The sequence below is a fragment of the Hippoglossus hippoglossus genome, chromosome 5 (assembly GCF_009819705.1).
Source record: "Hippoglossus hippoglossus isolate fHipHip1 chromosome 5, fHipHip1.pri, whole genome shotgun sequence".
Taxonomy (NCBI): Eukaryota; Metazoa; Chordata; class Actinopteri; order Pleuronectiformes; family Pleuronectidae; genus Hippoglossus; species Hippoglossus hippoglossus.
Window position 1 is genome coordinate 10,517,026 of NC_047155.1, and position 26,469 is coordinate 10,543,494.

Here is a 26,469-nt window from a genome sequence, read left to right on the forward strand (position 1 = left end):
CACTGTATATATTAGTTTAATGACATTCATATCTTTCTATATTTTTTCAATTCCTATTCAGATTATAATTTAGATCATTCCAAATTTGCATTGTGTGAGAAGTTGTGTATAGAACATGCACAGTTGGTTTAAATGGAGAAACGTTACAGGAGAACAGGAAACGGACTCATGATAAAACGTCGGTTTGCAGATTTTCTGTATATTTTATTGTATTTTATTTTGAAGGAGTACTACATTGAGCGTGTAGTCGTCACTTCCGCTCCAGCCCTGCCTCCAGCTTGCATCATTTCTCGTCGGTGGCAGACAACATGTGAGTCTGTCCGTTCACTGTGAATTCTCCCGTTACCGCATGAGTGTTTTTAAATAACAGCCACACTTCACTTCTCCTCGGTTCTCTTTTATATATTATATATTTTAAATATGTATAGGTGCCGCCTTTAACTAACTTTTGCTCGTTTAGCAACAAGCTAACTAACTGAACCGCTGACCGGCTAGCTTAGCCTGCTAGCTAACAACAAGGAGGCGTCATCCGTGTGAACCAACCTGTGCGGAAAAAAGTCACTTTACTGGAGTTGAATAATCAGTTTGGGCAAAGTTTCAACATTTGAGGATTCGACGTGGAAATAGTATATCAGACAGGATTGACTTTAGTGTATACAATGCTAATGGCCACTCTTCTTTGTGCTGTCAAACTACTGAGCACTGACAATTAGTCAGGCTGGTTTGAATGAGATTAAAATAGAATCAGTGGAAGCACTTGTCAACAAAGACAAATACTTCCTGCTCGTGTAATATGATGTAGGGTTAATGTACCTAACGTTAATTAAACGTCATGTACATTTTCTCCAAGGTATTTCAATATCTAATGCAATGCAAGTTAATACCTGTTTCTCTGTCACATTGGCCATAAATAACATTATGAGTGAAAACTTAAGATGTTGTGACCTGGAGATTCTTCTTAATACATTTAATACATGATAATAGTTTGAGTATGATTCAAATATGCTAATACATTTCATCTGGCCCTGGATCAGCAGCACGAAGCTGTTGGTTGTATCAACCATTTAAAAATGATTAATTAATTCAAGGATTTGCTGAAATGAACTGCTGCAGGTGGTAATAAGCTTAGAGGTGAAACTTTCATACCACGATTATAGTGACAATAATTATCACAGTTAGCAGCATTATTACAGGATTGTTAAAATGTCCTGAAAATGTTCAAAAAGTACAGATAAAATAATTGAAGTAATTTCACAAAGTATTATATTTATTATTAATAGAAATAACAATATAGCCAAACACCATATCAAATGAGCGATATTAATATTATGGGAAGAAGGCTTTTGTTTCCTAAGAAGCTTTCTTTATTTACAATGAAAACCTCCTGTAATGGAGGTTTAAATTAACACAATTGTTGCGAAAAGGATTGTACGAATCACTGTTGAGTCAAACCCACCTATATTTTGCATTCGGCAATGTCTCCCCACAGTCAAAAGAGCATATTTGACTCTTAATCCACTGCCTTTTACTAAGTATTCATTACTTTTTAAGACTTTTCAAGAATCTCCCAGATTCCCTGTTTGTTGCATTGTGGGGCAGTGAGTGTGTGGTCGAAGTGCGATTTAATCAGCTGTTTGAAACAGTGTCAACATTAATGATGGCTCTGTTCAGTTCAAGTGTCCCAGTTAGACATGACAGTGCAGCAGTGAGCCAGCATGTAAAGACCATGACCCTGAAACTGAAGCACCTAAAGGGTATTCAGCCATCATTCATTTTATAATTCATATTTATCCTACTGTGACATATCAAAATGTCTGCTGTAAAATTGTCTATTAGGTACTATATGAGTATTTTATTGGCTATGAACTTTAGTGAAGATTCATCAAAAGGCTTCATGACACGTGTACAGTTTAGATTCATTTCCACATGTTCCTGCTTCACAAGCCTGTTAAGTTGTTCCTGTTCTCTTGTTCAGACGGACACTATGGTGGAGCCAGTCCCTGTGTCCATCAGCTTTCCTACAGAGGAGGAGAAGATCCTGAAGTTTTGGCAAGACAAAGACTGCTTCCAGGAATGCCTCAAGCAGTCCAAGAACAGGCCCAAGTAAATCCAACTGTTTTGATTTGTAATTATGAGTTTACTAAGCAGAAATCATTCCCATTAGAAGCTCTTAAAGTACTTTACTGTGAATACTTTGTAAGTGGTTTAGAATAGCAGCATAGTCATCTCCATGAATCTTGTTCATAGTGAAAGCCATTTCAGCTGTTGCACTTCCATGTTGAGAAGTTTCATTTTCCTGTTGAACCAGTTTTTCTTAGACTCCATTGCATCATTTTTTAATCTGAATCATAGTGAATGTACTTGTCCAGTATATGAAAACACATAGCCAGAAATCATTGTTTATTGTAGAAAGTGAATATGAAATAATCTCCCATTTACATTGAAACTATCAGATTTATCTATGAATACCTTTTCAAAAATAATCACTGAGAGAATACTGTTGAGCTAGATGGCCCGAATTCTTTAAAATACTATTTTGCTGCCCCAGGTACACCTTCTATGACGGCCCTCCCTTTGCCACGGGTCTCCCCCACTATGGTCACATCTTAGCCGGCACCATCAAGGACATTGTTACTCGCTTTGCCCACCAGAGCGGCTTCCATGTTGACCGGCGCTTTGGCTGGGATTGCCATGGCCTGCCTGTGGTAAGAGTTTGTCTTTCCTGAATATCGGTTCATTTTACTGAAAGTTGTGTGAAGATATGCAGATCTATTTATTTAAATGTCCAATGTCCTGTGTGTTTTTGTAGGAGTATGAGATTGATAAGACTTTGGGGATCAAAGGGCCTGAAGATGTGGCCAAGATGGGCATCGCCGAGTACAACAACCAGTGCAGGAGCATTGTCATGAGATACTCCAGCGAGTGGGAGGTGAGCATGCACAGGGAACTCACAGTTGTAACCACACCTGTGAGACCAGTTTTATTACATGTCTCAAACATAATGAGGCTAAAAATAAGTGTCTCATCTCTGCAACATACAGTCCCCTTGAAAACTAATAAAATAGAAAGCTAAAACTCTAAACTCTTGTCTCTTATTTGACTGTTTTGATTTTATTATTTAGTTTAATAACATATAGCACTTTGTAGTTTGGCTTTCTTGAAGAAAATTGTAGTTTCTTGATTCTTGTTGTTCTGGGTTTCTACCCGCATGGTTGAATGCACTTATTGTACGTCGCTTTGGATAAAAGCGTCAGCTAAATGAAATGTTTGTTTTTTATCTCAGAATTCAGTGAGGCGAATGGGCCGGTGGATTGACTTCAAAAATGACTACAAGACTCTCTACCCGTGGTTCATGGAGACTGTCTGGTAAGCCTATCAAGCCATTCTATTCTTTTTATAAGGTACATAATTTGCATTCAATTTTATTATGTGTAGTTAAATTTAGAGGCTATTTGATTTAAGTTATTGTTAAAGTTGAGAATTTATCAATAACTTTGGTTGCTGTCAAATTAACAGGAAGTATCAAAGTGTCAGCCATGATAAAAGCTGTTTGAATTCTCCAAATGCTTAGGAAAGGAGCTTCTATACTTTGTTTACTATTTCCTTCAGCAAAGGATACACTGCTCTGTCCTTTAGGCAAGAAGAGGAGTTAATGCCGTCCCACTATTAAAGCAGTATTTAAATTGACACATCGTTGTATTTTACCAGTAGCTTTTGTCAGTTCTTCAGTGCAATAAAACAAAAATTTTGTCTTGCAGTCAGCGAACACTGTCAGTGCTTTCTTTTAATTGTTTTCCTTTTCCTTTATTTAGGTGGGTGTTTAAGCAGTTGTATGACAAGGGTCTGGTGTACCGAGGTGTCAAGGTCATGCCTTTCTCCACTGCCTGCAACACCCCTCTCTCCAACTTCGAGTCCCACCAGAACTACAAGGTTGGCAGAAATTATAACCCCTCACAGCTGCAACATAGCTGCTTTTCTAATTTAGCACACCAGAATCCATGGTCATTTTCCTCCTGAGGAAGATCAGAGAGAGCAGATAAACTGCCTGTAAAAATTAACCATTATGTAAATCATCTTTGAGAGAAGAATAATAGAATTTACCAAATTTGTGTTTCTTTTTTTTTTTTATCTGCAGGATGTTCAGGATCCATCTGTGATCATCAACTTCCCGCTGGTTGAGTCTCCAGAAGTTTCTTTGATCGCCTGGACAACCACACCCTGGACACTGCCGAGCAACTTGGCGCTCTGTGTCAACGCGGAGTTTATATATGTTAAAGTCAAAGGTGAGAGACAGAACTTTAAGTGTTGTGTCTTGTTTTCATACAACACACTAAGTGTATGCACTATATTACATATAGTAACCGTATAATAATATATTGAATATATATAATATGATCTAGCAACTGGCTCCAACCCTGCTGCATAGCTTTAAGGATGAGAGGTATAGAATGTGGATGGATGGATAATCTAATATTGTCTAGTGCATTCTCAGTTAGTATATGAGACATCAACTTACTTTTATACTAACATGAGCTGACATACACTGATGCATGTCCATCAAACTGTGAATTTCTGACTACTGCTTATACTACTGCTAATTATACTTTGAATTAAATGTTGGAAAAAGGCTTTTGCAGCCTCTTATTTGTTGTTTTCTGATGTTTTCCTGGAGCTGTTTCCCCTTGATCCTCAATTATCTATGACTTTTTTCAGATGAGAATAGTTCATGCATTTCCTTTGTACATTGTCGTTCATGTCTGCTCTATAGTCAAGTCATCGTTGGGGAAAAAATAACTTGCTCACCCCTGCTGATAAACATGTTTGTGGCGAGGTTTACTTGAATTACCAGGATTGGTTGTTTTGTAGAACTGTGTTGTTTAAATGCTGTAGCCTGAGGACAAAGTTTCCTGACTAGAAATCTTGTGTCCCTGCGGGCTCAGTGTTGTGGACCTCAGTATCAGCTGATGGGTGTTTTTATTCAGAGAGAACAAACAAGAACAAATTAGCAGAGGAGGAGTGCTGCCTTGGCAAATTGTGCCCAGAGGAAAGGATTTCTCTCCCATATGTTGGTGGACTTTCAAGCTTTTGGCTTTGTGGGCTGATGAAATACGACTTGTGTTTGTTTTTTGTTGCATGAAAAGCAACTCTCTGTGAGTGAAACATTGTTTTTAATCTGTAACCATGCAGACTCTCAACATTCCTCATCACTAACCTGATGCTGAAGCTTAAATAATGTTAGCACGGGCTCATTAAAAACCTTATCTGTCCTCAAAATGGATTTAGACTCACTCACCTGAAATGACCTGTCAGATTTGAACAGAAGACCATAAAATAACCTGTGTATCGATTTGAATTCAGTCTCGTTTCATAAAACAAATTTCTGCCTTTCACAGAAATAATACATTGAAGAAATAATCGATAGAATAGAATGTTATCGATTTAATTCCATTTTTTGTAATTATTACTCTTATCTGTCTACAATATTTTTAGTAACTGTAGAAAACTGACAAGTTTTTGTAAATATTTGAAATGAACCAGCCAATCTGTTCCATTACTCTTATTATTCAAACCTATTTTTCTTACTGTGACACTTGTTATAACCTGAACTGATAATATGGGGCTCGTCATGTGCATTTGTGTGTATTTCAGAACTGGGAAATTTGGACGAAGCTCAAATCAGGTCACTTAAAAGGCGTTTTCCATTTTTAAATATAAAAGAAACACTCTAGAGAGATGGCTACTGTTTTTCCTGTCGCCCTCCTGTTGTAATTTTTGGTTCCATATGAGAAAAACTGGTGGGTTGACCTAGATTCATACAAGTTTGTCCTATCCTCTTTGATCCTGAAGGGGGCACTGTTGAAGCATAGTTGTTCATTCTAAGAGCACCCTGCGCTCTGTGCTGCATGGGAGACCGCCTTAGAATACCAATGAATTTTTTTCCGTATCATCTCAGTCTCTTTTTATCTCCCGTCCCCTCTCGCTCCATCTTCATCCTAATTTCTCGCTCATTTTCTTATCGCTCTCTTTGCCTCCACATTCACCTGTTTTTGTCCTTCGCTGCTCTTCTTTTCCCTCTCTCTCTCTCTCTCTCTCTCTCTCTATCTGTGTCTTTTGTGTCTTTTCCTCGCTCGCTGCCTTTGTCGCTGTTTGAGTTTGGGGCTGTCAGCAGCGGCGGCTCTGAGCTGTGCAGTCATTTGTTGCACCATGGAGGGGAAGAAACATCTTTTATTGAAGCTGCCTCCCTCGTTCTCTTTTTGTGTCTCACTGGCTCAGGCCATTTGTCTTTTTTCTTGCCCTCTTCACAACTGTCGTTCCTGCTCTTCTCAACCTCTCCTCTGTTATTTGTCCTAAAATCCCCATTCCTTAATTTTTCGTGGAAGGCTGAGTTTGACAGTTATTATCCAAATGAGATGGCATCTTTTTAACAGCACTGCATTTATTTAGCTCAGCTTCAGTCGAGCGCTTGTACCTGCATGATAGGCTGCTACTACCTGACCTTGACTGGTTGTCTTATTGCGAAGCCACACATTCAGGTCGAGCAGAGTTGCACGTCGGGTACCGTGTGGGTTTAAACCGCGTCTGATGAGCTGCTGTTTATCATAAATGAAATTCAGCTCAATAAACATAAATCACTCTGCAGGGGCTGTTTAGGTAACCGACTTTAAAAAACGACCAAGGTGCAAAAATCTATTCACATCATATCGATCATCAGTTTCTCTGCTCCCACTTCATTATGCACAGTGTGAGGTGTGGAAGCTGCACCAAAAGGAAAAAGGGAGAAAAATTGAAAATGCTCCAGAGAGTTTTGTGTTAATCTCTTGACTTTCTTCAATATTTATTTGCCAGTTTTCATAAACCATATGATGGTTTATTCAATATTATATCTATATCTATATCTATTGCAGATGAATGCTGCAGACAGTAAAATACAGAAGGTTTATTTTTGGCTGAAACGCCATTTAGTAAAAATGTTTTATATATTTTCACCATTGCTATTCCCTGATTCTCTTTGGCCTCACATCTTGGTCTATATCTTTATTCATCTTCTGTTTTTTTGTTTGTCTTCAGCCTACTAAGTAAATCACACAAGAACTAGAATGTTGTTAAATTAGTAAATGAAAATATTTCAAACAGGGCAAATCAAAGGTTCTTTTGGCAAATGGGGTTTGTGAACAGCAGTACAGTATTTCATATAAGGAGACTTGGGCTCATAATAAGTCCAGATAGATGCTAAATTATATTTTTATATAAGCTGACACCGATGACATTTCAATTTAAGTTCTGTTGGATCTTTGCTCAGCGTTTGATACAGTCGATCATCAGATCCTTACTGACAGATGAAGGAGAGGGTTGGTCTCTCTCGGTCTATGTTGGTTCAGATATTGTATATCTAACAGAAAATATTCAGTGCTGATCAGTGCTTTTTTTTGGTTGCATGTTTCCAGACCTCGACTTGAAATGAGGGAGACATTTCTTGTCTCTGCACATAAATGTAGGAATACTTGACATTTCAGTAAGAAATCCTCCAACCCAATTAGCATTTTTAGACTTTTCAAGACCCATTTGTATTCCATCAGGGATTCATGCTTTTGTCATATGTGTTAAAGGGGTTGTACTATTTTCTGGCTTTTTTTTCCGTCTCACTTTTTAACATTTGTTTTGAAAGGTGCTTATAAATACAGCTGATTTACTTTTTTAGATTCACTTCATATGTAGGCTTTGCAAAATACATCAATACCTTTTGTTTCTGTTCATCTCACAGATAACACCACAGACAAGATCTACATCATGATGGAGGCCAGGCTCGGAGCTCTGTTTAAGTCAGAGAGCGAGTACACGCTGCTGGACAAGTGAGTAAACACGACCCTATAGATTAAAAAACAGAGCGTGAAATTGACTAATACATTAACTCTAAATACTTCAACTTTAAAGGAAGAAATACCACCGTACTTTGCAGAGCTGCTGTCGAGACCAGAATTTGTGACATAAAAAAGTAACAACACAGATGGATCATTTATTCCTGTTTCGTCCCCTTATGTAGGATAGACAAGATACTGCAGTTACTGTTAACTGAACCTAAATCGACTTTGTAAATGTGTAATAAATGCAAAGCTTGTTAATATCCAGTCGTACGGCAGTACAGGATCTGTCAAACATGTTTTATATCCGTGTTGGTTGGTGTCAGTTTGCAAGTTTGTCAGTGTGTGGAAGGTGGGAAAATGTATGAATATTGAAACCACAATTTTAAATGTGTTTTGTGTGTTTTTCAGATTTCCTGGCAAGACGCTTAAAGGGAAAAAATACAAGCCTCTCTTCCAGTACTTTGCCAAGGTTTGTCGTGTCTGTGTTTTATGTTTGTCGCATAAACCTGTCCCCATTTGTCAAATAAAGCCAGACCAATGTCCTACTTTATTTATCTGTCTGTTCACACATTGACATCTCTCTTCACGTTTCCTAAGCCTGTCTCTTAATCTCTCTCTCTCTTACAATCTGCTGCTGTTCCTTTTTGGTGTCTTCAACACCCACCCCCTTTCATCTGATTCTCCTCATCCTTGTGTCACTTCAGTGCGGGGAGACGGGAGCGTTCCAGGTGGTGACCGATAACTACGTCAAGGAGGAGGAGGGTACAGGAGTGGTCCACCAGGCACCTTACTTTGGAGCTGTGAGTGGTTTTTTTTCTTACTTTGCAGCTCCAGAAAATGTTTTGTTACATAATGTTACGTATTGTTTATTACTAATGTACTACAGTTACTTTTTGACGAATGAATTAATCCGATTTTGGTCCATAAAAGTAAAGAAAATCATACAAATGTCCATCACAGTTCTCAAAGTAAACCAAAGAAAACTGAAGATATTCAATTTACAATCATAAGAAACTGAAAATACAGCAAATTCTCACATCTGAGAGCATCGACCAGAACATTTCGTGCAATTTCTTTGTTCTGTAAATCACAAGATTTATCACAACAATAACTGTATTGTTCAAAACATTACAGGAGGGTACAAGGGCAAAAAGCAGTGAATTAGCACATTCTAACATGTCCTTTCCAAGTATTTCTTGTTATTGTCATTGATGATAAAATTCCAGTTGCTAATGAATAAAAGATGTAATTCAACAGTGTCTCAGAATTTTGGGCAACAGCCCTATAATCAGGATTCCTAAACAAGACCAAGACCCAAAAACCTTAAACACGATTTGTTCAGGATCGTAACAGTGAAGACAGTTTTATTAATCATTAAATATTGTGTTGATTCAGAACTGAAGTTGAAAGTTGAGACACATTTCTATCTAGACTAATCAGGGTCTTGTGAACTACATCCCTGTTTGGCAATAACAGTTTTGTTAGCACATTCATTTATATATATATATATATATATATATATATATATATATATATATATATATATATATACACACATTTATCTTTTTATATTTGGAGAATCTTGTGTCTCATATTTTACACTTTAAACCTCTGGCGGCTATGATTCTTTGTGTACTCACTTCAGATTTATTTTACTTTAGATTATGCTGATTGTGTATTTTATGAAATATTTGTATTGAACTGTACCACATTGGTGTATATTGTTGAGTCCAGAGGCCAGTGCAATATTTGCTATCAGAGGTATCGGGTCATTGCTGATAGGTTAGATGCCCTTGTCAAGGGCAGATGGATGCCCCCTGTGGCTGTAGCCAGCTGTGGACACTTGGGCTTTGTCTATGTCTTCGTTTTCTCTCTATGTCACAGCAGCCAGGTCCCTATGGGGTTGTAAACTAAACCCTTCACATCAACATCTCACTATCTTGTTTGATTTTTATTTAACCACACTTTCTGTTATTTAGGGATCATACAAATGCATTTGCATGTTCTCTAAAGAAGGCGAGAAGAAATGCACTATTGAACTACATATTGTTATGAATAGACATGAAACGACCCCGTGAGCAATCCATCTTCGATCTTTGACAGGGTGTTTGAATACAAAATACATTTGCAGCTGGACAGTACTTGGATCTTTCATGCAGAGCTGTCACATACCAGTGGTGGTAGTTTCCACACTGCAAAAAGTGTCCAGCTCAACAAGGCATTCTGCGTGTTTAAATATCTATGATGTTTAATATTTGCTTATCCTCCATATATAATGTCATCATTTGGAGAATGTTATTTAAATGAATGGAATTAGCTTGAAATGTACCAGTAGTATCAATGCAATGTACTAAAAAAAGCTAAATTAGATAATACATTCTTAAGAATGCCATTCATCCACTGTACATAGCTTTTTGCAATTGAGTTTGTAGTTAATTATCTAAAGAAATCCTTTCACGTTCATCAAACTGTATCTAAATGATGTGTTATTGTCTCTGTAGGATGATTACAGGGTGTGCACTGAATACAAAATCATCCAGAGGGACCAGGCTCCTATCTGCCCTGTGGATGCCTCGGGCTGCTTCACGTCAGAGGTCACTGACTTTGCGGGACAGTATGTCAAAGTGAGTGACACACAAGACATGCATGTAGATTGGGGAGGAAGACATTTCAGGCATTCTACTCCTGCTAGGAACCACTGGTACGATATACAGGGTGGATTCCGAAGCAGTATTGGTAGCTGGTGTAATTCAGCATTTAATTTTCCGCATTCTAGGTACTCGCTCTCCGATTCCTCCCCATTTCCTCTGTTTATATCTGGAAAGTGCATCTTTATAAAATGTGCCCTTTCTTTCTGCTTTTTTAGAATTATGTTATGGAGTAACTCAAATGACAAACTTATATATATAAATATTTATTATGTTTTTCCAAATGTAATCTAATATAATTCCTTAGCTGCTTGACTTGGTGATACTGAGGGAGTTCAGGGAATCCACGTCAGAGCAGTTTCACAACACTGTGCAGAAAAACTTGCTTCCAAAGCATATTGTCACTGTTTACTGGTGCACTGGGTGCCTGTCACACCCAAATGTATTACCCTTCTAAGTGGATAGTGATAGGAAATATAGCAGCCATACATGATCTGATCACTATTTCACATCCTGGTACAAAGGCCAGGGAGTGGACTCAACCCGCCTGCCCACTAACAGTACAGCGTTAGCTAATAAAGAGAATGCGGCCACAGTTCATCTAAAGTCTGTCATAATCCACTTTTGAAGTATGTTAAAACCAAGCGTGAATTTCAAGGCTGTCTGAGACATTCCTAATTGCCGCATAAAACTCAGAGTTGATCTGAGGGAGCATCAGTTGCGACGTGGGCTACGCAAAGACAAGCCGAGAGAGCAGTTGTTCTTCTGTAAACTGGAAAACCAAAACAATATTTAGACAACATGAGAGCCACATCTTACTCCCAGAAGAGCCTGCAAGTTAGCGGCTCTGGCAGCAGAGTAAGGGTTCAGAGCCCGTCGCCCTCCCGGTGCCGTGGATCCTCGTACGACAGTCGTGGACGCTCCGGATATCGCAGCACCGCCATCGAGTTGGGTACAGAGATACACGAGCAGCATGCCAATGAGAAAGAGGAGATGCAGGAGCTCAATGTCAAGTTTGCAGGATACATCGAAAAGGTCCAGGCACTTGAGCAGAGAAATGCTGCTCTCCACGCTGAGCTGGCGTCCCTGCAGAGCCGCTACAAGGGAGGCCCCACAGGCATCGGAGAAGAATATGAGCTCAAGTTTAAAGAAGTGCGGGAGCTGATTGAGGCCCTGACTAATGAGAAGGGAGCAGCTGATATTGAGAGAGGCTACATTGAAGAAGAGGTTGACGTGTGGAAACTTAAGCTGGAGGAGGAGCTGACACTTAAAGAAGAGGCAGAAATGATTCTTAGGGAGTTCCGCCAGGACGTTGACAACGCAACACTGCAGAAGGCTGACCTGGAGAGGCGCATTGAACAACTGGTGGCTGAGATAGAGTTCCTCAAGAAGCTGCACGACGAAGAGGTGGCTGACCTCATGAAGCAAATAGAGGACTCAAAGATCACTGCTGAACTCGATGGCGATCGTCCTGACCTGGCTGCCTACCTGCGCAACATGCGCGCAGAGATCGAGTCTGTCGCTGCTCGCAATGTCCAGGAAGCTGAGAAATGGTACAAGTCCAAGTTTGACACCCTCAAGGAGCACGCTGGCAAACACGAGGACCAGATGAAGACCATGAAAGACGAGATCTCCACTTTCCACAACCAGGTGACAGACCTGCAGAACCAGATCGATGGGCTGAGGGCTCGCAACGCTGCCCTGGAGCAGCAGCTTGAGGATATGGAGATGGCCCACCTTGATAAGTCGGGAGGCCTAGAGGGTATCATCGCTCAATTGGAGGCCCAGCTCTGCGAAACCAAGCTAGAGATGACCAAGTATCTCAAAGATTATCAAGAACTGCTGCACATTAAGCTGAAGCTGGATGCAGAGATCGCCACATACAGGAAGCTGCTGGAAGGCGAGGAGCAGAGGCTTGGGATGGCCAAAGATGTCTGAATGTCCAGGGTAAGAGGAGCAGGAGGTCTGAAGCAGCGGCAGAGCATCGTGGAGTGAAGAGATTCTCACAGTCTAGTTGAAGAGTCTAAATTCTTCCCTGTCTTAGCCATTTTGTCCCTATTTCACTGTCCTGACGAGGATGGCTGGGTATTATTTAAAACCTTTCACTACCACTGCTGACATCTAAGTTTCAGAATTGATACTAAAATGGTACTTATCTTTGAATTTTGTACAAATTAGAACAAATCAGGCCAACACCAGACAATCATGTCTTTACATATTTTAATATAGTCTATCGGATAAAAGAGACAATATAACAAAAAAGATAAGAATATTAATCTCAGCAGAAATTTGATGCCAGCTTTCTGTACTTGACATTTCTGGATATTCTGGTGTCACAACCACATTTCTCTCGATACCAGAAATGTGTTGAGGTTTAATACCCAGGCCTCCTGAACCCCATCATCTACTTTGCCACCCCCTGACCCCATTGTTTTTAAGCATCTACGCGTTGTTTGCCTGCATTCCTGTCCTTGGTACTGCAATTTTTTCCCCTTCATTCATTGCCTCTCACTCAAGTTTTTTGGGCATCGCTCCTTTATTCTACCTTTTTCTTTACTCCTGCTCCTACTCCTGCCCACACACAGCACTGTTTTCTCTCCACCCTTTGTGGACGTTTTTCACTTTTTGCCATCAATGCTTTTTCTGATCAAAGATCTCACCATCCTCACAATGAAAAACTTCTGTTCTGCCTTGATGTTTCACAATCTCAAACGAAGCAGGACAAATGGCCGCAGTGTTCTGACTGGTCCCCCCCAGATAATCTTAAATGTTTTGAAAAGACACAACTATTGATAATTTACACTAATGTTGACCAACTGGTTCCTAATAAAGATTGAAGTGAGTGCATACAAAATAATGCAGTGTTTTTCTTTTTTCCTGTGTGACTTTCTTTATCTCTTCCATTACTTGTCTCTCTCTGTGATTACTTAAATTTTCCACCTGTTGTCTATATATCTCATGTTTTTACACTCATCTGAAACTGCAAAAACATAAAAGCAGTTTTTTTAGTACTTTGCTTTTTGCTTTATCCTGTAAGTATATGGAATAAAGTTAATTTGCCACTAAGGAATATAAGTGAGCATGAATCCAGCCTTAGTTTTATATATATTATCATGCAAGCTGGATTTGATAATGCAGCTGGGGGAGTACAAACAACTAAATATGAGTAAATTTTATGTTTTGGAAACAGTAGCTCTGCTGATTAATTATTCCTGATGACAAACAGATTCAAAAATGTTCATAGATACATGTGAGTAATTTGGTGACATATCAAGTAGCCCTAAATTTGCCAGATGGTGAAATAGGGTAATGCTGTCAGTGGGTTGCAGGTTAAGTTCCAATGAGTGTTCTTTCATGTTTTAATGAGCTTGGCTCAGGGCATAACAACATTTGTTCCAGCCTGAAAAAGTTGAACACTTCTCTACATCATAACCAACAGTTTGCCAAGCACCAGGCAGGAAAGTAATATCTATGAGCTTCTTTGAATGGCATTGTGGGCTTGGCTAGAGGCAGATGAAAGAGTGTGTGATAAGTCACTGGACTGATTGCATTTTAGATTGTTTGCCATAAAAAGCATAGAGATATTTATCATAGCTGTAGAAGCAGAGCGTGACCTTGAAATTTCTTCAACGGAGCATAGCCATTGTTTCTTCAGAGGCTTTCAGAGGTATAGAGGGATACATGTGGATTGTTTACCATGTAATGTTTACATTTTTCTCCTAAAAGAGAGGACAAAAAACAAGAAATTAAGAAGCTGAATAAGAAGTACATAAGCAAAAGATATGCTTTGATTTTGTTTCAGATTAGATATAATACCCAACTAAACCAAAGCTGCAAATGCATTAGTGAGATTTATAATTTGGCTTTTTTGTTTAGATTTGTCTTCATTCACCTTTCATCAGGTTTTTTCAGGTTTACATTAAATACATGAATAAGAACATTTTAATGTTTTTAAAGACCAATGCAGCAGCTACTGAAAATGTTGTCTCTGCTGACGTACAGCGGGTTAAAAGTTCACCTGGCTTCAGTGATGAACAGGTGAACTCATGGGTGTCTGTGACATAACATGGCTACTGGTGCAACATGACACATTTTAGGACCTCACCAAACCACACCCATTACTGAGATGTAGGTGAAACACAAAGTCATTAAGTTAGTCTTAGAAGCTGAATTTTGCAAAAAGTATTTACATCTTCTGGTGTTTTTTTTTTGTTGCTAGGATGCTGACAAGAACATCATCAAGTGGCTGAAGGAGAACGGCCGTCTCGTCAATGCCAGCAATTTTAAACATAGTTACCCTTTCTGCTGGAGGTGAGACAAGCATAGAATTTAAACTGTAAAGTTGATAATACCTGTGTAATTTTCCACTTGTTCCTTCCAACTCACTCTGACAAACAGCTTCTGTTTGCAACTATAGAATATCTTCATCTGCTTGAGATGAGGGTTAGAGGTGATCACAAGGTCAATGTAATGGCAAAGTGACCAAAAAAAAATAACTCTTCATCAGACCCATGTGTCTTCCCTCTTATCCTTTCTGGAACAATTTAGGAAGCTTTCTTGTCACGAAGATATAAGCAAATATTTTCATCTTAACTTCCTTGCTGTCTTATCTTTTAAAATAATAAAGATACCAATGTATTTTCATCACCAAATCATTTACAGAACAGTTCGTTTAATTTCATTTAATTGATCAAGTTGCTGAGAATCCAGTTGTAACCAACAGTTTAATAATATGGAGTGTAGACATTTGCCCATACATACTGTACACTGTCTGGTTTAGTTTTTTTCACATCCACCTATTCCTGCCACCCCACTGGGATTCAGTTTTCCACACATGGTCTAACAAAGGTCACCTTACTATCATTGACATTTACATAAATGTCAGTGTATTTTTCTTGTTTTCAGATTTAGCAGCCAATTTAAACCTCTTAAGGTCCCACTTTACCACATGGTAACTACCAGGGACAAGCAGACCAGCACTGACACAAATGTACTTTTCAGTCGACTAATTCTCTGTCTCTCACTTTGAGCAGCTGCAGGCTGACCTGAGAAGGATTAATTAACCTCAGTAAATATGCAGAGATATGCTCCCTAAGCCACTAGCAGACCTATAGTGCAACCAGAAATTATTCAGACACCTTCACTTCACTTGTCAAATGTTGTTATGTTGAAGTCTCATGCTGGAATTATTGAAATTCATTGAGTTTAACAATAAAAAATGCAGCAAATGTGCATCACCAGGATTATGTTGATTAGGTTTCATTAGATTTGATTTACAATAGCTCCTTTTTATACAGAGATCCTGTTACATTAGGATGACCCCTTGTTATGTTACCTTTGCTTATACTAAACCAAACAAACCGACATATTGTCACTCCTGTAAATTACTTTAGATATGCTGACATTCTGGAATCAGAGGCAAGACGTGTAACATGACCTAGATGGAATATGTCCTGCCTCCTCCTTTTACTCAGGCATCTATCGTCTTCATATCTTTTAAACAAAACAGCGAGGTTGGATTAAGAAACATTCCTGCCTAGACCACAGAAGGGTATAAAATAAGTAAACAATCCCATACTGTCACCACCATCATGTTTAGATTAATAAATTGTTAAATCGTGATTGGTCCACAAAAGTATGTGACATCAATTTTTGTAGCTCAGTCCCTCCCTCTTTTAACTCGGGAGAGGAGTGTTCACAAAAACTGAAATCTCTCATAAAAGCACCAAAACTGCTGGTAAAGCCTCATGTGTTGTTAAAGTACCCTGATGTTCATAGTAAGAAAAGAACAGTTTGAATGCAAAAATAAATAATTATCACTTTATCACAATTATTTTCACTTAGTATGTGAACATGTACTGTATTTCAATCCCTCTTGTACCCTATTTTCTCTGAATCCACTTTTCTTCTTATCCATATTACTGTTATTACATTTACATTATTCCAAATTGAAAATGCCTTCGGTCCCAAAAAAGAATAGCATTATTTTATTAGTTCAATTTTCAATAACAAATGCAAATATCTGCAATGAAAATATTGTTTTTCGTCATGTACTTCCAGGTCTGACACCCCCCTGATCTACAAAGCCGTCCCCAGCTGGTTTGTCCGAGTGGAGCACATGGTGGACAAACTCCTCGAAAACAATGGGAAATGCTACTGGTAAGCTGTTTTCTGAAAGCTGTGGTAACCAGCTTGGTACTGAGTGACAGTGAAGTGGGAGGCATGAGCTACTTGCTAAACAAGTGGTGTAAAATATCAGTGAAGACAGACAGAAGTTCACAGTCCCAAAACAATTACAGTCTCGACTCTGTGCTACTACATCAAGTTGTTTGTCTCCACTACTGGGTATAATCATTTTAAATGGCAGGATTAGATTTAAAATAAGACTTGTTGCAGTGACTTCCCTTCATCTCTCATTAAGCCTGGCATTATTATAATGCACACAGGACTGGTGTTTTATAGAAAACTTTAGCATGATGCTAATTGTAATGGCAGAGCGGAGGGAAAGTAAGCGTCAGCATGATGGCTTTGCTAAGTGGTATTACCCCTGGTGTTCCCAATGCACTTTTTCTGAGCCACAGTAGCTGCCTCTGGTAATGGGACTGTCAACCTGAGATGAATGACTAGCCGCTAGGAAGGTGAAGACGCACAGACACACATGTACATGGAAAGCGACACGAACGCACACACTATTTTTAAAGGCGAAATTCCTGATCTAAGGGGGACCTGTAATATATACACTCAGTTGCCTGTTTGTTCAGTGCATCTAGCTCAAACTAATGCAGTCCAATACAGCAGTCCTGCACTAGAAGCTACCTCAAGGTTTTATTATTCTTCAAGAAAAACTGTGGTTAAAATGTAATTTGTGAAAAATTTAACCGCACCATTAAAATACAATGACCATCCAGTTGAATTTCAGCTTTCAGCAAAGGGCACCTAATACACTGGGAATTGAGTCTATTTTTTAGGACAACCACATCCATATGTATGTTTGTGCCTTGGGGGACACTGAAGAACTAGGATGGTGTGTGAGAAGTCTCTCGGTATGGACACCACAGTTTAATGTCTGGGATGCAGAAACATTCCAGTTTCCACTCTCAGATTTAGTCCTGTTTGCCTGAACCGTTAGTGGTAGCGAGGAAATCTGGAGTCTCTTCCTGCAGTTGTGTCTAAGTGAAATGCGTAACTCTCACAGAAGGTCATCCGTTTCCTCACAAAGTGCTTTCATAGAAGATAATTAGAAAGACCAAATCTTTTTACTTTATGTCTAAAGAATCACTGTCAATTCCTTGTAATATACTGTAAAATGTAGCTGCTATATACACATTGTCCACCTGTGATGCTCCTATGCAGCTTTTTTATTAGGCTTAGATTTAAAAGATTATTTTTGTCTTTTTGATGAGATCCCACTTTCACTCTTGAGTTCTACTCCCAGGAAAATTCTGTCTTTCGGTGAGAGTTGCCAACTCATCAGCATCTCCATAAAAGCATAATCCTTGCAGAGTTCACTACCTCTGCACGAAGTTCATTTTAACTGATGAGAGACTTATAAGAGCCCCTTCAGTAAGCAAAGTGCTAGTTATCATACTCTCAGTGATTTGTTCATTTTATCTCTTTTTACTCAGTTGGTGTAGTGGGTAAACTCGGCCGAAGTATCCACTGAGAGAGTTCAGACTGATTTCTCCAGATGTCCGTAGCTCTGTCTGAATAAATTAATGACTGGATTAATGAAAGGGAAGCTGGTCTCTTTTGAGACTTAAGAAGCAGGAAGGTCGGCCACGGTTGTGTGAGTTCAGCACATAGTTTCTCGGCCATAAGAGAGAAGAAAATGCTGAGTTAATTAACTGGTCTCAAAATCACTCAGGTTGCACTGTTGCTTCTTTCCATCACTTTTTAAACCCAGTTGAATGTTCACTCAGACCACTTCACTGAGTTACTCTTTCTACACCTTTCAAACTGCCCATTCCTTGCATATGCTCTTCACAATGGAAACAGATTTACAATTCAACATTTTTAGTGAAGTTGGACAGTGGGTCTCTCATGTCGGGCAGAAGCAGACAAAGCAGGCCTTATTATATTCAGGCATCTTTTGATTTTGTCTGGTTATTAGATTTTATCAGCTGTAACTGCTCTAACTGCAGCTCTGCAGGTTGGTTGAAAATGCCATATCTAGCTGACTCTTATAATAATTTAACCTCTAGCAGTCTTGGGCTATTTTGGCTGTTTTATGAATGCTTTCGAGTTTGTCAAAAATAATTACCATGCTAATATTTGGTATAATTTTTCAGCACAACATTACCAATATGACCAGACAATTTGTTTTTTCAATATTTTGCTTTTACGCTGCGACACCCAGAAGCAGTCACGTGATTTGCATCATTTTCACACAACCTCAGTTAGGTTGTGACTGTAGTCAATAAGCTAGTTAGCCAGACATGCTAACATTTTCAGCTTTCATTAAAGCAGACAGACACACTGCTGAATAGATTCCTTACTCTTAACCTTCGTTTATGTTTGGATTTGGAGCGGGTTAAAAAAAAATCCACCAACCAATTGCGTCTACTAAAGCTCAGCAATCACCACTTCAACACAGTCCAAGCTCGACACTCCTGCCATGACTTGTTGCGGTTGCTAAGCTGTGATTGGCCATCACTGCTAAGGGGTGGATTTTAGAGAATGGCCAATTGCTAAATTTTTTGCACCTTGTCCTTAAACATTTTTCCTTTTTTCATCCTTCCCTATTCTCAAATTTTCTTATCTTACTTACTTTTTCCCCCCCATCATGCACCCTTTCAATCCTCTCCTTCCTGACCACAACTTCTGTCCCTCTGACATATAAGAGAAGCCTCTCCGTGGTAAATTACTCTTCCGTGCGTCTTCAGCGTAAGACAGAACACTTTAAATTCTACATTTAGCCTGAACTACGGAGAGAGAGAGCAGCAGCAGCAGCAGCAGCAGCAGCAGCAAAAGAAAAAAAAATCATTAAATTGATATATTAGGGTCCTAAATAGAAATGCCTCCTACAAATGGGAATTGATGAACTTGTTGCTTAGCGCGTGGATCCTGACAACGATTTATTCCGCCCCTCCTCCTCCATTCTTCTGAGCAACATGGCCTGGCGCTGCAAGAGAGGGGGAGAGGGGGGAAAAAAGAGGAAGAGACAGTGGATTAAAGCAAGAAATCAGTTGTGGAAAAATAGAAGGCAAGAGCAAGAAAGGGGTACAGAGAAGGATGGTGCCTTGAAGGGAGGGTTAACCTTTGCAGTTAAGCTGCATAAAGAGAATAGTGCAGTTTATTTTTAGGGCTAAAAATGAAGAGGAGGGAAAAAAGAATAATCTTGGACATTATAATCATGCTTGCTGTTGGTGTGGAAAATACATTGCATACTAAATTAATCATGATATCTGCAGGTCTTGACAAGAACGAATTGGATTTACAAAAGTCTATTATGTTTTCCCTTGTTCTACGGTGTATCAGATTGAGTGTGGCGATATAAATATGAATATTCTGACATTAATATATCGATTGTGTCATTGCAGGAGGAATCCGTCTTCTCATTGTTCCTGTTGTTGTGATCATGTTTTATAATGCAATGTTGTCTCTGTCTCCTTAGGGTTCCAGAGTTTGTGGGTGAGAAGCGTTTTGGGAACTGGCTGAGAGACGCACGCGACTGGGCCATTTCAAGAAATCGTTACTGGGGCACCCCCATCCCAATCTGGGTCAGCGATGACTATGAGGAGGTCAGGAAAACACAGAACAGGCACTTAAATGCTTCTAATGTGTCTTTGTACTCTTCAGAGATCACACAATTTGCCTGTCATGACCAAATACCAAGACAGTTATTCTTTTCTAAGGGAGCTAATCACAGCGCTGGCAGCACTCACAAATTATTCTGAGCTAAGCATGAGTTGGCATAATTGAAAAGTTGAACTCTCCGTCACTCCGACTTTTATTTACCATAGAAATGAGTTGGGGAGAAAATGTCTCTCCGAAGGAATATTTGTCTGCTGTGAGGGAGCAGAAATGCAGCTCCTTAGAAACTGACAAGGTGAAATGTATGTTTCTCCCTGACCTCTTTTTGACACTTAATTTTGCATATCTGGCCCTTTTTGCGTTTGTGGAGGCTTGTGGAGGAGAGACTCTGGCGTGGTTGAGCGAGGTGACCATGATGTCAAACCAGAGTGTTGCGTGACTCCGTACCGCAGTCGGAGTCAGCTCCCCTCAGGCGCCATTACCGAGTGCTTCCATAAACTTAACGCATGAATGATTCATTATTATAAACAGCAAATAAACACGAACCAAAATGTGTTTGGTTTCTCTTCATGCCAGTTAAGGCGACTTCAAAGGTCTTCGGTACAAACAGCAATGGGTGGTGAAGGCGGAGAGAAGAGACAGAAAATTCAGGGTGGTGGAGGAGGAGGGGTTCAGAATAATTTAGCTAGTGAAGAAAGTGAGTACGGAGGTAAGAAGGAAGAGAAGGGGACAAAATGAGAGATGAATGCAGGGGGAGGAAAATTGATTAAAGAGGCAGTGTAGAAGAGAACTAAAATATATATGTTTGTCCTGTTTTCAGACGATAAATTAGGTCCCGGCATTTTCTGGAGTTTGCCTTTTCGCATATATAGAACACTGCAAACGATTCTCTTAGTCAGACATGTTCAGACAGTAACAGGAACATGTCCAGGACATTCAGATGAGGGGTGGCATCTTGGTAGAGCATGCAGAAGGCTGCATATAACAGATCAATCTGCTGCGGACATAGCAAGTTTTTGTTCACAGCACATTGCCACAGGTCTCCGCCCATATCACCAAAAGCTCAAGAATCTCACCTTTTCCAAGTTGGTGATCTTTGTTTGCGTCCACTATGTATAAGGCTCCTCTTTTTCATCCTGAGTTATTTGTATTCTTATTGTTTTTTGTTAGATTTGCTCGGGTTAGAAAAGTCATCAACACGCCCACTCGCTCGTGGTAAATCTGCTGTATTCTCACATTTTTACTTTGGGGTTTGCAGAAAAAACTCTGGAGAATATTTATAGCAACTGATTCGGACATTTACAGGCCCTCTTGATAATTTCAGGAGAATATCTGAAGTTGTCTGACAGCAGCTTGTTTGTTACCAAACCCAGCTGACAATGTGAAGCAGGCTGAACTGTATAGAAATGTCAGAATTAGGTTGTCTGAGCGTCTTGGCTGAAAGAGGGACAGCAAGCGACCTGTTTGCTGGAAATAGCATCGTGACCGTTTCCAGAACGTTCCCTGACTGACTCCCTCACACAGCGGCAAATCACACACCTAAAGCTTAACCCTCAAGTGCGTGTGTGTCTGTGTGCGTTTGTCTCCATGTGTCAGTATGATTGTTGTCTCTCAGTATCTCTTCTTTTTGTTCTTTCTCTCGATCTCTCTGTCCCTGTCTTCTCGAGTTTCTTTTACCCTTGTCTTCTTTTATGTCTGGTGGTGTTGTGTCAGGCTGAATCTGGGCCATGTTACCTGCTGCTATGTTAAAACTAGAGCAGAGCACACAGGTTAATTCTCTGAGGAGACCAGATAACACACTTAACCACAATTTCTCAGGTAAAGTTATTCAGGAAGTTTGTGGAAGTAGGCCTACTTTACACAGTGTTTCCTTTTGTAATAATCTAATAAAACATGTCGACAAATTAATCAGGATTATGAGGTTTAGCACTAATATTCCTTTGCAGGCTTTAAATAAATAGCCCAAATCATAAAAAATACAACTGGCTTCAACTCCTGTGGGTTTAAAGAATTAGTTTGACATTATTGGTAAAATGAGCCTTCGTCTAAAAGCTATATTTGCCAACCAGCACCTCTGGAGCTCACAAATGAAAATGAAACAACTACTAACCAAACACATGTTACTTATAACTTTTACTAAACTAGAATATAAAAACAACAGGCAGAGCAGTGTCATGTCATCTAACTGGGCAAGAAAGCAAAAGAAAGCTTTTTTTTTCAAAATATCCAACTTTAAATTTAAATGGAAGGAACTGTGGAAAAAGGAGTGATTAATTCCTTATTGTACACTGGTAAAAAGGAAATTTAAATGTCCAGAGCATTTTAAAACTTTCCAGCACTGAATTATACAAATTTGCATGTCTTACTGGCTCATTTTACAGTTAACTGAACCGAACTAGACTTTTGTTCTGTGTCCAAAAAGCAAAAATATTCAATTCACAGTAAAGAAACATAGACACAAAAAATGTATTCTCACATTATAAAAGGTGCAACCAGAGAATGTTAAGAATTGTTCTGCTTAATACATGAATTCCTGTCGACGTGCTTATTAATTAATCATCTTATTGTTTTAGGACTAATGTGTGAGGTTATTTTCTCATTTAGGACGTTGTTACTGTGATTACTGTATTTGTGATGTTTGTGTGTGCGTGTTATTCATCAGGTGGTGTGTGTGGGGTCCATGGCCGAACTGGAGGAACTGACCGGAGTCAGAGTAACTGATCTGCATCGGGAGAGGTGAGTCACTTATCAGCCGCCGAGATTATCAGCAACCACCTGAACATGTACTCAGTCATATTTCTGTCTGCCGTGACAGAGCAGTGCTATCAGTTTCACACGATCTGTGTGTGTACAAGGTGGATATGTGATATGAGGATTTTGATGTAGTTTCTGTGCCTTTCTGCGTCTGTCTACAACATCTTAAATCCACCGTGTCCCTCTAATGTGACCTGAAGTGTTGTGGAACACAGATAACTTTCCTCTCTGGCTCATCATCAGCTAATTGCCTTTCATTTTCACTAACAGCCAAATGGATGGACTGTAATCAGCCCAGATTATAATATGTGAAGTGGCCAGCTACTGAAGATAATAGCTCTGCCTGCATGGCATTTTAGAAAAGTGAATGTTTTACAGAAATCTTAAATTTGACAAACTGCAGAAAGTCACCTCTTAAACTCCATCAAATGTACTCAGCGGTGCCCTTCTTTTTGTAAAACTCCCGTTTAACACTCTCCTGTTACCAAGTAGACGCAGGAGCGGAGCTCTTAAGAGCAGTACAGTACTGGAATTAATGGAGCAGCTTTAGTCGCTAATAGATTACAACAGTTCATAGGCCTGAATACCTACAACTCTATTTTGTGAAGCAGGTTGTTACTGGAGGGGAGAAGAAAGTAATTGTGCTTAATCAACTGTCTGCATACATGTGTTTATCGGATCTCTTGTTGTTTGTGTTTGTCTCAGAAAAGGGTATTTGATCTGGATTTAATGGTTATTTCACTCAGACTGACAAACCGTAACTTCTATAGAAACAAGGTTCATCGGTTTTCTTCAGCTTAGGTAACTTCTCTGTAGAAAACAACGACTTTGTCCACAGGCTGAATCCCAGCAAGTCTGTATTTAGAGTAAATTAATCCATATCCTCGTGTCTGAAAAATATGACCCAAAGCAATAACCGACCTTATTGTACAGTGCTTCAGCACAACATGAGCACCGCTGTTCTTAAAGCTCGTTCCCAGTGGTGAAAGATTATAAAATCATTGCTCTGGACTGCAGCCAGAACAGCCTATAGACCCATGGATCTATATAGTGTACAAATGAGTAAATAGTTCCCTATGGCGCTCATAAAACCTGAAATAAAACAGTACTTGTCAAATTGTTATTGCCCCCATCTGTCTCAACAATTGCTCTCCCTTTCTCTTTCTTTCCTTCCTTGTGTCCACTCTTTCTCTGCCCAGCATCGACAGTCTGACCATCCCGTCACGGTGCGGTAAAGGCACGCTGCGGAGGATCACAGAGGTGTTTGACTGCTGGTTTGAGAGCGGCAGCATGCCGTACGCCCAGGTCCACTACCCCTTCGAAAACAGGAAGGAGTTTGAGGACACTTTCCCCGCTGATTTCATCGCCGAAGGCATTGACCAGACGAGGGGATGGTAAGCTGTGGATGAATAGGTTGTTGGATGGAGAGAACTAATGGAGGGATAGATGGAAAGAGGTTGACAGATGAGGAGGGGTAGAGGCACACTTCCCTGCTGAGGTCATTGAGGGAATTGATGAGAGCAGGAGATCAGTTTGACATTTCTTTCCAAGAAACTATTCAATGTAAAGGATTAATATGAGATGTAAAATGCAAATGGTTGACTAAAAAATTAAGAAATCTAATTGGAACATTGTTTGAATTGTAATTCTGGTCAGGTGTGTTACATTGACCTTTTATACTGTCTTCTGTTCCCTTCTGCAGGTTCTACACCTTGTTGGTGCTCTCCACAGCCCTGTTTGGCAAACCACCCTTCAAGAACGTCATTGTTAATGGCTTGGTACTTGCCAGGTCAGTCAAATTGACTTCTTAACAAATTCAAAAAACTTTCCTTTCCTCTTTGAGACTCACAGCTTCAAGCCCATTGGTTTCTACTGTAGACATTATATTGCAGATACATATTTTTATTTATAATGTTACATAATTCAATCACCTAAACCCGAGAGAATGGGTCATTTGTTTGGCACAATGTTCAGCTATAGATTTGGTGTCATAATGAGGAATTACAGCAGTTGGATTTGTATGTGGCATTGACTCATAATAAACTGCTGTGTTAATGGTAATGAAGTAATGAGTACAGCAACTGAACAACTTACAAGAATTTATTGTCCACCAGTGTTGGTCTGGGGCACAGAGAAATGAGCTATATACATTTTTTGGGCTATATTCAGGTTCAAGAAGTACATTAGTACAGGACCAGTTCATTGTTAGTTCTGGTCTTTGATCATAATAATAACAGATAAACATGATATTCCAGCCTTTCTTTTTCTTTTAGTTTTCCCCTATCATGCGTCCTTGTCTGCCTCCACTTATCCACACTTTTCTCTTTCTTTCAACCATCATTTTCATATTGTCTTTTCTCCCTCTTTATTCACCTGCCCATTCATCCCCTCTTAGTCTTTCTGCTGTTTCTCATGATCAGTGTGGTATGTGTGCTGTAACATTGAGCCCTGAGAGCTGCTCTACAATAGGGCTGCTTGTCCTCAGCCCTGGGGTCTAAACGCAGCACTGTGCTCATAGGCCTGCTGACCTGGAAGGACTTTGACTAATTTGAATACCAAGTTCATGGTTTCTAACATGCACTTTTGTGCATGCATGCGTGTGTATGCGCATTAATGCCTGTGCTTGTTTCATTCCTGCAGCGATGGACAGAAGATGAGCAAGCGTAAGAAGAACTACCCCGATCCGGGACTGATAGTGCAGAGCTATGGAGCCGATGCCCTCAGGTCAGCTGTGAGCCTGAATGTGAGCGAGTGTGTGTTGCTGAAGCTGTGTGCCGGTGGCGCGGATGAGTGTGTTAACCTACCTTATGTTTATAGCAGTCATAGTTTTAAAGGTTTTAATCACTGTCTACACTTAACTAGCAACTTCCCCTGTCTTACATACAGTAGAAACGCTCATGCATACTGTACATACTCACTGTTCCTCGTCATACATTCTCTGCTTTGCCCTGAGCAGCGAGGGTGCCTTTGCCATATGGCCTAATGAATAAAGCACTATATGCAGTTGCACCATATGCTCACATATACACTGAAGAAGAGTGAGCTGCAGAGATAAAAAGACAAGGGCGACTGTCAGTTTTTATTCAACGCCCCCATTTTCTCTTTTCTGGTTTAAAACTTTACTCACACTGAAGCCATCATGGTATCGGGTGCTCCATAAGTATTTTCACAGCAAAAACTCACAAATGGAAAATAAGCAAAGTTACAGACTGTGAGATGTTTGTTTTGTTAAAGTATTTCCAGTCAAATTGGGTGAAGAGATTCAGTCTGTCTTCATATTTGCTCATTTTAAGGCGCTTAGATGCATTTTTCCAGTTACCAGTTGTGTCTATTATGTATTTTATTGCAAATCTATCTTGGATTCGCTGCTATTAAAATCTCTCATGGCCTATTGCATGACATTGCATCATGTCAGCTTGCTTTCAAAATTATTATTTTATATTTTCTAAGCA

General features: G+C 39.6%; 2 protein-coding genes across 2 annotated transcripts in view; both read left to right on the forward strand.

Annotated features, from left to right (window-relative positions):
• The first annotated feature begins 255 nt into the window (after positions 1 to 255).
• The window catches only part of iars1 (isoleucyl-tRNA synthetase 1), a 46,802-nt gene continuing 20,588 nt past the window's right edge, over positions 256 to 26,469 (forward strand). Inside the window, exons 1-18 of the mRNA XM_034585372.1 lie at positions 256 to 310; positions 1,976 to 2,103; positions 2,549 to 2,705; positions 2,810 to 2,929; positions 3,284 to 3,366; positions 3,813 to 3,930; positions 4,136 to 4,283; positions 7,763 to 7,850; positions 8,271 to 8,331; positions 8,567 to 8,662; positions 10,364 to 10,486; positions 14,730 to 14,821; positions 16,571 to 16,669; positions 20,124 to 20,250; positions 22,926 to 22,999; positions 24,217 to 24,411; positions 24,720 to 24,806; positions 25,658 to 25,741. Coding sequence (XP_034441263.1) covers positions 1,985 to 2,103; positions 2,549 to 2,705; positions 2,810 to 2,929; positions 3,284 to 3,366; positions 3,813 to 3,930; positions 4,136 to 4,283; positions 7,763 to 7,850; positions 8,271 to 8,331; positions 8,567 to 8,662; positions 10,364 to 10,486; positions 14,730 to 14,821; positions 16,571 to 16,669; positions 20,124 to 20,250; positions 22,926 to 22,999; positions 24,217 to 24,411; positions 24,720 to 24,806; positions 25,658 to 25,741 — 1,871 coding nt within the window. The 5' untranslated portion in view covers positions 256 to 310; positions 1,976 to 1,984. The remainder of the gene's footprint in view (positions 311 to 1,975; positions 2,104 to 2,548; positions 2,706 to 2,809; positions 2,930 to 3,283; positions 3,367 to 3,812; positions 3,931 to 4,135; positions 4,284 to 7,762; positions 7,851 to 8,270; positions 8,332 to 8,566; positions 8,663 to 10,363; positions 10,487 to 14,729; positions 14,822 to 16,570; positions 16,670 to 20,123; positions 20,251 to 22,925; positions 23,000 to 24,216; positions 24,412 to 24,719; positions 24,807 to 25,657; positions 25,742 to 26,469) is intronic.
• Positions 10,718 to 13,373, forward strand: LOC117761457 (desmin-like). The gene has a single exon (XM_034585373.1). It carries the CDS (start codon positions 11,312 to 11,314, stop codon positions 12,446 to 12,448), a length of 1,137 nt encoding a protein of 378 aa, XP_034441264.1. The 5' UTR covers positions 10,718 to 11,311; the 3' UTR covers positions 12,449 to 13,373.

Excerpts from the sequence above, each read along its gene's own strand:
- LOC117761457 (XM_034585373.1), top strand. The coding sequence starts at position 11,312 with ATGAGAGCCACATCTTACTCCCAGAAGAGCCTGCAAGTTAGCGGCTCT.